We start from the raw sequence: 14562 nt of genomic DNA, 5'->3' as shown, positions 1-14562 counted from the left end.
ATCATCAGAAAGGAATATTTTAATGAAAGCAGTTCAGAGGACACTCACCATTTTAATGCAGCAATGGACTGTATCTAGATGGCATACCACCCTGAAGGCTCTTCAGGGGAAACAGCTCTGAGAATGTGTGAGAACTGATTATTATCCTACTGCAGATTTTAAGGATCCTTAAGTTGATCCTTATGAGCCTGCATGCCCTTTACACAGGCCAGAGAAGAGCAGAAGCAGCACCAGGACTTGTCTTCACATTTAAGACCTTTCTATATACTTCGGCTGTGTCTGTACTAGCTCCCAACTTCGAAGGGAGCATGGTAAGTAGGGTGTCTGGTAATTATTAATGAAGTGCTGCGGTGCATATGCAGCACTTCATTAAGCTAAATTCTCTCCCACCAGCACTTCGAAGTGCCTGGGCTACTTCGAAGTCCCTTTACTCCTCTTCTCTGGCCTGCTCAAAGGAGTGAGGGGACTTCAAAGTAGCCCAGGCAGTTCGAAGTACCGCTGGGTGAGCCGCAGCTACACATAATCTGACACTTCAAAGTTTGCCACTTCGAAGTTGCCGTGGGGGAGATTTTAGCTTAATGACACAGCCTTTGTGTTGTATGGAGTGAGCATACATCAAAGACCAGGATAGCTTCTTAATAACTTGTGCTTACTCCCTCTTTCTCATTCCCAGGGATCCTCTGCTTTTGTGAGAGCTGGAAATTTGTGTCATTCTGCTATTGCTCTTGCGGCAAAGAAGAGGATATGTCAGGGAAGAGGTGTCATTAGGATGTTTAGTACCCTCTGATGTGCATGTTTAGATGCAGGAAAAGGAGCAAATGCTGACTTAAGTGTCAAATAGGACTGATATTCACAGAATGGCCATTCGGGAAAGACTCAGCTGATTATATCTTTGTAACATGCGTGAAGAGGCTCTGAATAATTCTGCAAGTAGTTTTATGCTTTAATAGGATAAGCCACGTATGTAAAGTTAATCATGCACATAAATAGGAGCCTTCTATATTATAGAAACAGACCTTTGACACACAGCTCAGAGAAATGATTAATTGAAGTTACTTTGAAACAGAAGTTCAAATTTAAACTTAAGACTCCCCAATCCAACTCTTCTTTTAGCAAGAGCTGAGTAGCAATGACTTTCCTCCTTAAAACAGTACTTTTTTGCTAGTTGAAAGATCACAGTGGAATGGATTTTTTATGCTCTCAGATTATGGAATTTAGTTAAGTTTATTCACGCAATAACTAAATAGTTACAGCACTATATAGTTTCCATTTCTGTCCATTTGCCCCCCAGTGAATGCAAAGATAAAGTATTTTGAAATATTTCTTATAGGTTAGAAAGAACCATTTAAAACACTAATAAATATAGACTGGAACAAGCATGTCAAATGTAAAATTAAAGCATTTTCAAGATCTGCCCATGTCAATTTTACACCTGCTACATCCTCATTTATTGACAGTAACTTCAGAAAGGGGGCAAAATTAAAATCATGGTTTTCACACCCATCCCACATCCATAATGGAAAAGGTCCAGAAAAAGCAGAGAAATAATTGGTAAAATTCTAGTGCAGAAAAACAGTCTGTTCTTCAGCAGTGTGACTCTTAGAGAACTCTTTACATTCCCAGCAACTGGCAGTTTTCATTAGTCACCTGTGGTAGATCTGATACCAAATACATTACAGGACATACCATGAGCAGCTGCAACAACAGCACCAACAAAAGCAACATGTGTTGTTGGGCCTTTGGTTTCCAGGTGCTTGAGATACAGCAGATGTTCCTTCATTTTGTGACTGCTGTCTTTTTCTCATTTCAGCTACTTCAGTACCCAAGCGGCTACAAGAACACAGACATAAGAGATTTATAAAATTACTACAGACAAACATGACGTACAATCACATTTTCTATATTAATTATATTAAGTGTCTCAAAAACTTAGTAAGGAAGACAAATAATCATCTTTGCTGCCTAAGTAGGAATTTTACAATAAAAACATTTGCTAAACCAATGCGTTCTAGTGACATGCTTATGCTACAGTACTTTAGAGTGGCACCTGCTCTGCACTTTGGCTAGAATAAAAGCCTGTTTTTTATTCTTATAGCCATTATCACAACCCTTGCAAATTGTACAGCATTTATAAGAGTCTTAATCAATATACAGCTTTTTCTGTATTTTTCCATCTCTCTAACCCTGTGTATACATGAACCCCTTCCTTTCAAAAGGGGCATTATAATGAGCATGTTCGACAGATGTTAATGAGGTGCTGCAATGAATATGCAGCACCTCATTAGCATAATGGCGGCCGCAGCGATTCAAAAGTGTGGCTTTTCGAATTGTGTGCTGCCCGTGGAGACAGGGCCTTCCGAAAGGACTACCCCAGTTTTCGAAAGTCCTTCTTCCTTGGGCTTTTGAAAAGTGGGTGGGGGATCTTTTGGAAGGTTCTGTCTCCACAGGCAGCGCACGATTAGAAAAGCCACACTTTTGAATCACTGCAGCCACCATTCTGCTGATGAGGTGCTGCATATTCAGTGCAGCGCCTCATTAGCATCTTCCGAACATGCTCATTAACATGCCCCTTTCGAAAGGAAGGGGCTCGCGTAGACCCAACCTAAAACTATTGGGAGATGGTAATTTACTTAAAACATGACCATGACCTTAATCTTTTTTTTCTGTTATAAGCTGCTATGAAACTATTCTGAAATCTTAGATGGACCACTAAACAAACTAATGTGATTCATTAGTGAGGACAAACAATTATTATTTACCACTAATTAGTCCAGATTAGCATTACTAGGGGTTTGGCTACTGGAGTTGTCTGTTCAGTCAAGGAAAAGTAAACATTTCAAAAAGGGTTGGGCTCTTTGGCTAGGTAAATTTTTCCTTCCCCCTTCACTAGGACTTCTCAGATTTTCTTAAACCAAGATATTTTTTCCTTCTAGTGATTTGTACTTATTCCAGCTGAAATTAATATTCAACATATTAGCTGAACATTTCAAACAAAGAGAATAAGAGTAAAGTTATATTTTTAAGGAATTTTAGATGTCAGGATTTTTTCCACTTGTGCACAGAATATGACTCATCTTGCACATGCCTATGGAGCAACATGAAGCAAAGTTACTTCTTAAATGGTTTCTTTCTAAAACCACAGAAGTATTTTCAGCCTAACAGTAACTAAGGGAGTCTGTGGCTATATAGCCACACATTCCTACTTTTATGTGACAGGGATATTAAATAGTCAGGTTGAGAGACTGGGCTCGGAACCATTTCAGCTTCTCACCAGAACTGGTATGTTTGCAGATTCTCAGACCTTTCTCATGAACTGAATCAGAACCTCTTCACTCCTGCTCTGCAACCGTCTACACCAGCAATTCTCAACCATGGGTCTGGGGCTCCTGGGCGGCTGTGAGCAGGTTACAAAGTGTCTGCCAAGTGGGGGTGGCATTAGACTCACTGGGACACAGGTAGAAAGCAGATGCTCCACAACTCAGGGCTGAAGTCTGAGACCCTGAGCCCTTCCACCTATGTTGGAAACCAAAGCCTGAATAACTTAGCTTCATGGAGTCTCCTGTAGCATGGAGCCTCAGGTACTTGCTCTGCTTGCTACTCCCTAATGCCAGCCTGGATTTATATGCAGAAAAATAGTTATTGTGGCAGTAGTGGCCATACCGTTTTTACAGCATGTTGAGGGCAGGGGAGCCTGAGGAAGAAAAAGGTTGAGAACACCCTGGTCTATGTTATTATTTCATACAAGTATGTGGTGAAGTTAAAAAGAAAGATCATATTAAACTGTGATTGATTAAAGTAAGGCACTGATTTACACAGAAAGGTCCTACCTATAGAAAAAGAGAAGAATATCACTTCCACTGTTCACGTATGAATTTCAGAAGTCAACTGCCCTGCACGATGATTGCCTTCACTCTAATGATAGCATTGTATTTTGCTACCAACAAAGGAGGGAAGACTACTACTGCATGATAGCATATAGTTCAAAACATCTGACTTGTATGATGTCACAGTCCCTTAACAATACACATGACTTGGTTGTGTATGTGTGATGCAGTTAACCTGCTTTAAAATTATCACGCCATGTCCTAAGTTGAACCTGTTGAAAACCACGCACTGATTAGTATATGGATGTGGATGAAAGACCTCTGATACGGCATGTTGTCTTCTTGAGGCCAACACTTGAATTCTAGAAACTTTTAGACATAATGTCCAATAATGGAGCAATTTCAGAAATTAGCAGGACTTCTCATGGATCTAAGTGTTTGCAGGATTGGGGTCTTTGTCAGCAAAGACATATTAGGCCAGTAGAATACAAGAATGAAAACATTTTCCATATTCCACATCTCTCTAAAGCTGTGCAAGAAAGGTAGGTTTGTTACATGTCAGAAATGCCCATCCCCCACCGAGTGTGGCACAGCCACATTTCCCTAGGAAGAGCAACAGAAGACAGGTTCAAGGGCACAGCCCTTTGCAAGTGCTGTGAATATGCTGTGCTGGCCAGTGTAGAGGATGAAGGGCAAAGAGTATTCTTTTTTCTCCCTGGAGGAAGCAAGACCAGAGCAATCCTTGATTACAGGAACAGTTACCATCTGCCCTTTTATAGGTTATGGGGGCTGGGTAGGAATGCAGCATGCATCTCTATCAGGGCAAATCACAAACTAGGTCACAATGCCAGATTTTGGCCAGATAATGAGAAAATATGAAACACGGCATACAGTGGTGCAAAGGCTTGTGTCTTCAGAGGAGTGAGAATAGGGGCAACTGATCACACCTGTGTTTTTATAGTCCCAATATAAAGTGCAAGGATGTTGGTGAGGTACTCTTTGCCCTCTGCCACTTGTTCAAGTTCATTTTCGGTAACAAATTGATACAAGTTTGGAGCCTCAGCCTGTTTCCATGGTATATTTTCCTGAAAATGTAAAATATCGCTTGAATTGGATGTGATTGCCAGTCTGCTAGGTTGACGTACAAGACTAGAATAGCTGATAATGTTGCCCCCACTGACTGAAGTGCATTTGCAGAGCTTACCCAGTAGATGGTAAAATTAATGCTCTCAGTCCTACACTTCTGCGAGTATGACATCCCCTCAGATCTTATAAGGGAAAGTCTACAAGCAATCAGCAAATCCCAAACTTGGTGGTGCAAGCCAGACGTGCATTTACCAAGCACAGTCATATGAGGGTGGGAAGGAATCAAGTTTTACTTCCTTGCTTGCTTTGGCTGCTAACTACTGTATTTGCAAATATCAGACTTGATCCTATTGTCTCCTCTGACAAAACTCTCATTGATTTCATTAAGTGTTTAGGCTGTAGGAGAGGGATTATTAGCCTCATTCTTTGGATATATTCAGTGATTGAGTTATGGAATGTAAATAGTGACTTAGTCATATCACGGTGATGCCTTTTGTCTGATCCACGTTCTGAATATGAACTTTAGATTTCTAAACTCAGATCAATCTAATGAGACAATTGCTTGACTGAAACCAAATTTATGGAAATAGCACCAGAAATACAAAATTATGCAACCTGATTTTGAAGGGAGATTTTGCAATAGTGGTACAAACTGGAATTACAAATTCTGAAAATGCATTTTAGCTTTTGAAAAAATCTCACTTTTCCTGATACACAAAAGCAAAATGAGCACTGTGCTGGGCATGACCAATGTGGAATTAAGACACAGAAATTCACCTGCCCATTAGAAGCAGCATCTTTTCCTAGCACTACAAAGATTAGACAGACTCTCCTGTATTAGGCAGCACACCGTGGGCTCAATTCTCTTGTCACTGTTTTACATCTCCCTATTTCCATTTGCTTCAATTGCATGACTTCCAATGTGAGGAACCCAAATCTGGCTCCATTTTACAAAAGAGATTCAATTCACTTTCGAGGGATTATCTGAGTACCATGGCCCTCGTTACCATAACATCTGAGCTTCTCACAGTAGTTAATGGATTTTACTTTCGCAGTGCTCATGAGAATCAGGAAAGAACTATCCCCATTTTAAGGCAAGTAAAATATATAGTAGATTAAGCAACTGAGTAACATGTATATAATTTTTTTAAAACAGCAGAGCAACAGAAATATATGTATCCTTTGTATGCAGCCAGCCTCATATTATTTTAACATGAAATGAGCAAACCCTATAATACTTGAAGTATGGGCTGATTGTCAATTGCACAGCGCTGACTCACTAACACTACTGACATATTTAGGTCATAATTACCACAAAATCCACTGTAATTAGCATAGAAATCCCCTAGCACACAGAGCAATACCTTGGGAAGAGACCTCAAAAAGAAGGAAGTATATTAAGAAACACTTGCTTCATTACATTTTACAACTGGGAAAGCATAATGGATAGTGACTGAGGAGTTCAAATCCCAAATGGTTCTTACTAGGAGATGCTTCTTTACAACTTATTTCACATTCTTGTCTCCTAGCATCCTACATGGGGTTCACATTTAGGTTCTTAAAACTCTTTGCAAGATATAAAGCTCTTCAATCTCCTGCCTTTTAGACACTGCACCAGAGCCAGCCCACATCAGCTCATTTCTTCCATTAGCTCCTCTCCTCCGCTGCATCAAGATCAAACTTCTTTTTGCTGCCTTCGAAGCCAAACAAAGCAGCTCCTCTTCATGGCTAATTTTTTCTTTTGAAATTGTCTCATCATCTCCCTCATCAACTGGACTAGTTTTGATACCCTGTTTACCTGCATCTCCTATAAGTGACCCTGCACTTTCTTCCACATGGCCACTTACACTGGAAAGGCCTTCCTTTTTTTCAAACTTTCTCCCCCTACCCAACTCTCTAACCTCATTCTAGTCTCTCCCCATCACACTCCGTCTGCAACATCAACAAAGAATTAACCAGGGCATCCTTTTAGTCACATAAAACCCACCCCCTTTATCCCATCATGCAGTGCATTAGTCCTTCCTGAGGCACTGCACAATCAGTCTTAGTGTCTTCACCATCCCATGGTGTCGTGATATTCTGGCATTGTTTACTGGAGCTCCAATGGGCAGAAATCATGGGTGAAACCCTTGTTTCTGCTCCAGCCCCTTTACAATCTATAAAAGGTCTAGAGATACATAAAGGGGCCCTCAGAGCCCTGGAGGCAGCTTGGGAAGGATTTCTCCTAATGCAGGCACTGAAGAAAACATCTGTGCAACTGCCTGCCAAGGACCATCTTATTGCTCAGGTATATAAGGCATACAGGGGACAGAGACACATTCTGGGACAGGGTGCTAGCACTCAATTCTGCAGAGATTTCTGGGCTATATAGTGGCTCCCAGGGCAGTCCAGGGAGTTTGCCATAAATTAGGTATTTCACCACCACTGGGACTGTCTACATTACATTGGGGAAGGGGCCTCTTCAGCCCTTGGCACAGATCAGGATTAGGGAGGACACAAAGGTGGCTTAAATTCACCTGTCCCCAGTCTTCCCTGGGCTGAGAGTAGGGTGCTGTAGAGCTCTTAGAAGTGCAGCAGACAGTCTTGCTTCCAATGTCTGTTTTGGAGAGGCCCTTACAACATGTGGAGGTGCTGCTGACCGTGCCGTTTGTCTATGCAACTGGCAGTGAATGTTCCCTCTTTTATGGTGAGTTCTGAGCAAAACATTCTGAGCAGCTTTCAGGATAGGTGTGCCACAGAGTCAGTCAGTGTAACATGCTTTTTGGAAGGTGCTGAGGGGAAAAAAAGAGAATGAGATACGCAGCAAATCGAGGATGTTCAAAGGATGTTGAATGTGCTTAGCTCTCTGCAGTCACTCCTTAGCCCTTAAAACACTTTCTTTGAATGATCTGGAACACCAGGTCTTCTCCACTGCTTTCCTTTATTTAAATTCACTGATAAAGGACCAGCTCCTCAGTTTGTTTAGTTAAGACAGCTCCAGTGGCTTCAGAGTTATGACAATTAACCCCAGCCAAGGATGTGGTTCTATAGCTCTCTTATAGCCACACTATAGAATATTATTCTGGTTTATTTCACATTCTTTAGATAATACCCTGGTTAATCTTTGTCTAGTTCAGGGGTGGCCAACCTGCAGCTCTTGGAGCAATTTAATGTAGCTCCCCCTGGGAATCACACAGCGAAAGCATTGTCCGCTGCTCTGCACAACCCCGTCCCCCGCCCCCCAGCTCTTGGTGGGAGAAGCATGTGGTGGCAGTGCCAGGGAGTCACGGGCATCGAGTTAGAGCTGGGGAGGGGCGGGGGGGGCTGGTTCTGGGGGGGGTGTCACTGAGTTAGAGCGGGGAGGATTGGGATGACTGGCTTTGTAGGATGGGTGGGGATTGGGGAATAGTGGGGAGCTGGGGGTGCCTGGTTCTTTAGGAGGGGAGGGGGACTGCATTAGAGCAGGGGCATGGGGGTGCCTGGCTCTGGGTGAGGGGTGGGGGATTGAGGAATAGCGGGGAGCTGGAGGTGCCTGTTTCCTTAGGAGGGAGGGGGATTGCATTAGATCAGGGACCTGGGGGTACCCAGCTCTGGGGAGGGGGAGGGCACTGAGCCACATATTTATGTTCATATATCTATATATCTACCTAGAGATAGATACAAATAAATATATAATATGTGGCTCTTTTCACTCTATCCACATGGCTCTGTGCACTCTATCCGTGGCTTTTAGTCCCTGGCTACGTCTACACGTGCACGCTACATCGAAATAGCTTATTTCGATGTAGCGACATCTAAATAAGCTATTTCGATGAATAATGTCTACACGTCCTCCAGGGCTGGCAACATCAACGTTCAACTTCGACGTTGGGCAGCACCACATCGAAATAGGCGCTGCGAGGGAACGTCTACACGCCAAAGTAGCACACATTGAAATAAGGGTGCCAGGAACAGCTGCAGACAGGGTCACAGGGCGGACTCAACAGCAAGCCGCTCCCTTAAAGGGCCCCTCCCAGACACAGTTGCACTAAACAACACAAGATCCACACAGCCGACAACTGGTTGCAGACCCTGTGCATGCAGCATGGATCCCCAGCTGCCACAGCAGCAGCTAGAAGCCCTGGGCTAAGAGCTGCTGCACACGGTGACCACAGAGCCCTGCAGGGGCTGGAGAGAGAGCGTCTCTTAACCCTTCAGCTGACGGCCGCCATGGCGGACCCTGCTATTTCGATGTTGCGGGACGCGGATCGTCTACACGTGCCCTACTTTGACGTTCAACTTCGAAGTAGGGCGCTATTCCCATCCCCTCATGGGGTTAACGACTTCGACGTCTCGCCGCCTAACATCGAAGTTAAGTTCGAAATAGCACCCAACACGTGTAGCCGTGACGGGCGCTATTTCGAAGTTGGCGCCGCTACTTCAAAGTAGCATGCACCTGTAGACGTGGCCCCTAACTGGTTGGCCACCCCTGCTCAAGTTCATAAAATTAAGGAGCGTTTAGGTAGCTAGTATGCCATCACAACATATTTATAGAGCAATGACAGTTGGACGAAGTAATTTGCCAATGAGAACTCTACGCGTGTCCTTTCCTTCAAACCAAAATCATTAAAACCAATAGCATTTGCAAGTTAGTTGTAGAGGAAAAATGCTTGGTTGAATTACTTTTGATGCCCCACTTGTGTTACCACAGCCTAGAAGCTAGGCGCAATTAAATTTGCTTCACTGCAACTTTGTTTCTTAAAAGTTCAGTTGTGCATAAGATTTAAATGCATTGCAATGCTATGGAAAGTGTTTGCACTAAGCCTTTGTTAAGATCGCTTGGGAAGAAGAGACTGACAGATGCCAAATTTCTTAAAAGACTCCTTTAAATTTCATTTCAAATAGATTAACACATTTACTTGTAAGCTCTACAGAAATTCATTCCGCACTCAATATGTTCTGTACATTTGAGGATACACTCTGTACTCAGTAAACTTTGTACATTTTCTACTAACTCCTCACCGCCCAAATCAACTAAGAGGATGAATCTCCCCTTTAGGTGCAAAATGAACTGCTTGAGCTGTGGAGTTACAAGCTGTAACTTCACAATATACAGTGTTAATGTAGTGTACAGGTCAGCACGTTAACACAGAAGGGGACATGTTAGCTCAGAGGATGTGCTATTACAGCTCTTGAACTAGAGAGATAGGCTTTCTTTTTAAGTGCTAAAGACTAATGCTCAGAAGGCCACCCAGTGCTGGCCAAGATGGTGGTCATCATACTAAGAAATCACATTTTTCTTCTTTCAGAGGGTCACAAAAATACCTCATCCTGCCTCAAATACTTGTTCTCCCCCCCAACCTACCTCCCCTTATGAATGGCAGGTCTAAGCCTCCTCTTGGTTCATCCCTTTTGCAGTTTCATGTAGAAAAATGCTTGCTTGCCTCTGAAAGCAGATTGCTCCAATTATTAACTTTTCATCTGAAAGTGGAGCTCTCAAGAAACTTCACAATGAACGTTATTGCCTCCTCATGACTAGAAATGTTGACTGCAGCTGCTCTTGCTCCACACCCAGAGCTCTTGCTATAGCTATTTCTTTCCCAAATTAACTCCAAGGCATGTGAGTTTTCTGCTCATGAGACATCTTTCTTATGTCAGGCCCTTCTGTTCTTGCTATGTTTGGCCCTTCATCAGGGCTTTTTTTTCTTAAAAAAAAAGCTGGTTAAAACCCGGTCATACAATAATTTGAAGTCACACAGAAACTCCCAAGCAGTAATGCCTCTTATTACATTCAATTACATTCATGCATCATATAGCATCAGTTTCCCCTGAAAGTCATACAGTTTGTGGAACTGGCTTCTACATTAATCTAGCATGCCGAACCCTTGGCCCCAAATTTAAATTCATCCTAGCCTACTCTGGTACACATGCCCTGCAAACTCTTGCATTTAAAAGTCTACTCTTCAGACTTTTTTGATCTAGAGAGACAGGGTCAGCTACAGAATCAAACATTTCTCAGTCTGTGACTCACTAAACGCAATCTTTCCTAGAATGTAAATGGAATTACAGGGAGAAGAAGAATCGCTGTCAGCAAATTATCATTTAATCACATCGTAACCAAGTCAATCTTTTGAAAAAAACAAAAAAAACTGTTTTTCCCAAATCCTAGCCACATGCAAAAGTCTCATATGCAGCCCCTTTTCAGAAGCGGACATCTTGGCCGCGTCTACACGTGCACGCTACTTCGAAGTAGTGGCGCCAACTTCGAAATAGCGCCCTTCATGGCTACACATGTTGGGCGCTATTTCGAAGTTGAAATCGATGTTAGGCGGCGAGATGTCGAAGTCGCTAACTCCATGAGGGGGTGGGAATAGTGCCCTACTTCGAAGTTGAATGTCGAAGTAGGGCATGTGTAGACGATCTGTGTCCCGCAACATCGAAATAGCGGGGTCTGCCATGGCGGCCATCAGCTGAGGGGTTGAGAGACGCTCTCTCTCCAGCCCCTGCGGGGCTCTATGGTTACCGTGTGCAGTAGCCCTTAGCCCAGGGCTTCTGGCTGCTGCTGTGGCAGCTGGGGATCCATGCTGCATGCACAGGGTCTGCAACCAGTTGTTGGCTCTGTGGATCTTGTGTTGTTTAGTGCAACTGTGTCTGGGAGGGGCCCTTTAAGGGAGCAGCTTGCTGTTGAGTCCGCCCTGTGACCCTGTCTGCAGCTGTTCATGGCACCCTTATTTCAATGTGTGCTACTTTGGCGTGTAGACGTTCCCTCGCAGTGCCTATTTCGATGTGGTGCTGCCCAACGTCGAAGTTGAACGTCGACGTTGCCAGCCCTGGAGGACATGTAGACGTTATTCATTGAAATAGACTATTTCGATGTAGCGTGCACGTGTAGATGTAGCCCTTGTGTCCAGGAGTGAAGACAAAGCTGCATAGGATATGAAGAAATTATAAAGAAGCCATTCAGATATTAAATATTTTGTTAGACTATCTGGGAGTGCTAACTCAGCCCTACAAAACCAGTGTGTAATTTGCTTGGATGCTACAGTGACCTTGCTCTGTGTACAACGCTTTTTTATGAATTTGCCAGACAGGCTTCATGGTTGAGTAGGCTGACTGAGATGTCTTGTTCTCATTTCATAGGGAATTTAGTATCCTTAGGAAGCACCACTTACAGGACTGTCTGCAGGGAGGGGCAAAGGGGACAGTTGTCCCTGGGCCCAGTGTTTCAAAGGGGCCCAAGGCTCCAGCTGATGCCACTGCTACTTTGGCAGTGGTTGGAGCTCAAGGCCCCCTTTGAAATGCCGTGGCAGCGCTACTCCAGCTGCCTGTGCCTGTCACAGAGTGGGGTGGGTGGGGAACACCATGGTTCGGGGGGCACTGAGGGCTGACTCCCCCAGGCCCATCATTTAGCTCATGGCCCTGCCCCTTCTGGGTGTGGAGCCAGGCCCCTCTCCCTCCTGGCCATGGGGCCTGTGGCAGCTGTCGGCGCCACTACCCACTTAAGTCTCTACATTGCTGTACAGCTGCTCATTAGTACTGCTTAATCAGACATTACTGCCCAGCTACAGCAGATTAAGCCTGACAGTAATGCATCACTGAAAATGTCGATATGCGTACATGCAGTTTTCTCCTTCCGCGTTTAAAAGGAAACTTAAACCATTAAACAAGCTGTGCTAAGATGATGAGGAGCCCTTTGCAGGCTTCCAGAGCTTTTTATAAATGCAGGATATAACACTCACCAGCAAGACTTCCCCATATTTCCAAAGTGTGTTTTATATTTGTATGTGTTTCACAGCATCTGAGACTCATCTTGGTGCTTTAATTATCTATGCTGATCCTCTGGCTAGGTTGAGTGCAGCTGACTTTGCCAAATGAAAGCCTCTGTTGCAACTGCTGAAGAAGTTACTTTCCTTACAGAAAGGGCCTGCAGATCCTTACGTGCAGAAGTCTTTGTCAAGTTTACAATGTACTCCACTGAGAGCTTACTCTCAGGAGCCTTGAGTGACACAGGAAGCAAGTAGCTTTACTGAACCAAACACTGTTGTTGTAGCTCCAAATTAAGTGTTAGCTTTCCGGTGCACTAAAAAGCCAGATCTCATTTCACAGCTCTGCTTATTTTACTGCTTTGTGACCTGCATAGATCCCATGCAATTTCATCAGAAAAGTAACAATTAAAATAAGTAGGTCAGCAGAAGAATTTTGCCTAGTGTAAGAAAAGCAAATTATTTGTTTGAATTAATTATTTAAAAAAAAGCACAATCTCTGCAACATGGAGGTTAAATTTGATAAGCTACTAGAAATAGAAAGCCAGCAAGTTTGCTTAGATACAGGATTTTAATCAGAAAACTGCACACATCTTTCATTTAGTGAGATTAAAGTACAATATGCAATAATAAATGGACTACAACATCAAATCATGCTTTGGAAAGAAATATGAATGGGACCACAAACTGAAACTAGCTAAGGGGACCATACATTTTGTGGAATGAGGGCTTGAGTCTCTCGTGCTTGGCATTTGATTTGTTCAGTTTAACATTAGATGATGTCAATGCAGAAATATAAGCTCATGGAGGGAAAGTTCAATGAACAGTAGCCCTCTGAAATAGCTGTGGATACTTGTCACTCAGCTGCCATTGAATTCATGTAAGCTCTTCCTTCACAAAACCTTGGACTGAAGTTTTAATTCAGTCAATTAGAGCTGAATGTTGGCTTAGGCATCTCTTAAAATGGATCTGCAATCCACTTGCCCTTGGTCTATTTCTAACAGGAATTGATTGTAAATTACCCATCTGTCCCAGTTTGCTCTACAGTTGTCTTTGTTTTCATTGCCACATACAGATCTCACACTGGACAACAAGGGGTGAAGGAACTGCTCTGGCGTCAGCCAGCTCTGTTCCCCCACAACTGCAAGGCATGCGCTGGCTGGAGGAGAAGTTTAAAAGGCAAGCAGGGCAGCCCAATTACAGGCAGGCCAGGGAAGAGAACAAATCTTCCACTCTCAGCTTCTAAGGAAAGAGTTGGCTGAAGGCAGGAGCTTCCCTGAGAGCCACCGTCTAATGGTCCCTCCCTGAGGAGAGGGAGGGTCAGATTTTCATGCATCATGAAGGGAAGTAACTTCCCTTTCTTATTACTTCAGCTTGTGTTAAAACTCCCCTTGCTTTTTGTTCATGAACTACACTAAAGGGGGCGGAGGGAACACTGCAGAAGGGGAGCAGCTGTCAGCTGGGAATACCCAGTGGAGAAGGAGCTGCAATACTCTGCCCAGCCACAAGGAGGTACCAGTGTTGAGCCCACCTCTTCTCAGGCTACCTCCGAAGTTGTACCTCCCACTGCAACATGCATAGTTGCCTTTGCTTTGGGTGGCTATTGACTAGGTGGACCCAGACTTACTTGTCTGTGCATAGCGTCCTCGGGTCCTTGGCTCCTTTACAGGAGAAAGCTGCCTGCTAAGAAATAGATAGGAAAATGCCATGTTATGGCCTGTCTATCATTTCTCCTATGGACTGCAGCAAACTACCCTTCACGGGAACTAGAGTTTTTGTTCTCCACCCCATCAGCCCCTGGGGCACTTGTTCCTTGTGATCTCCCCAACCCTTGTCACTGCTTTTTAGTCTGCAGCACCTCACCCTGTTGGCTTTCTTGTTTTGCCTCCCTTCTGAGGTAGAGAGGCAGTCCATCGACATGCTACAATAGC

At 43.8% G+C, this 14562-nt stretch overlaps 1 protein-coding gene across 1 annotated transcript in view; it reads right to left on the bottom strand.

Moving 5' to 3' along the window:
• The window catches only part of RGS17 (regulator of G protein signaling 17), a 40035-nt gene extending 32501 nt beyond the window's left edge, over positions 1-7534 (bottom strand). The window contains exons 1-2 of the mRNA XM_074988704.1: positions 7427-7534; positions 1687-1830 (exon numbers count right to left, since the gene is read on the bottom strand). Coding sequence (XP_074844805.1) covers positions 1687-1805 — 119 coding nt within the window. The 5' untranslated portion in view covers positions 1806-1830; positions 7427-7534. The remainder of the gene's footprint in view (positions 1-1686; positions 1831-7426) is intronic.
• Between the last annotated feature and the right edge of the window lie 7028 nt (positions 7535-14562).

Source organism: Carettochelys insculpta, chromosome 3 (assembly GCF_033958435.1).
Source record: "Carettochelys insculpta isolate YL-2023 chromosome 3, ASM3395843v1, whole genome shotgun sequence".
In the NCBI taxonomy this organism is placed as follows: Eukaryota; Metazoa; Chordata; order Testudines; family Carettochelyidae; genus Carettochelys; species Carettochelys insculpta.
The sequence above is the reverse complement of the archived record's forward strand: the minus strand, read 5'-3'. Positions and strand labels throughout refer to the sequence as shown.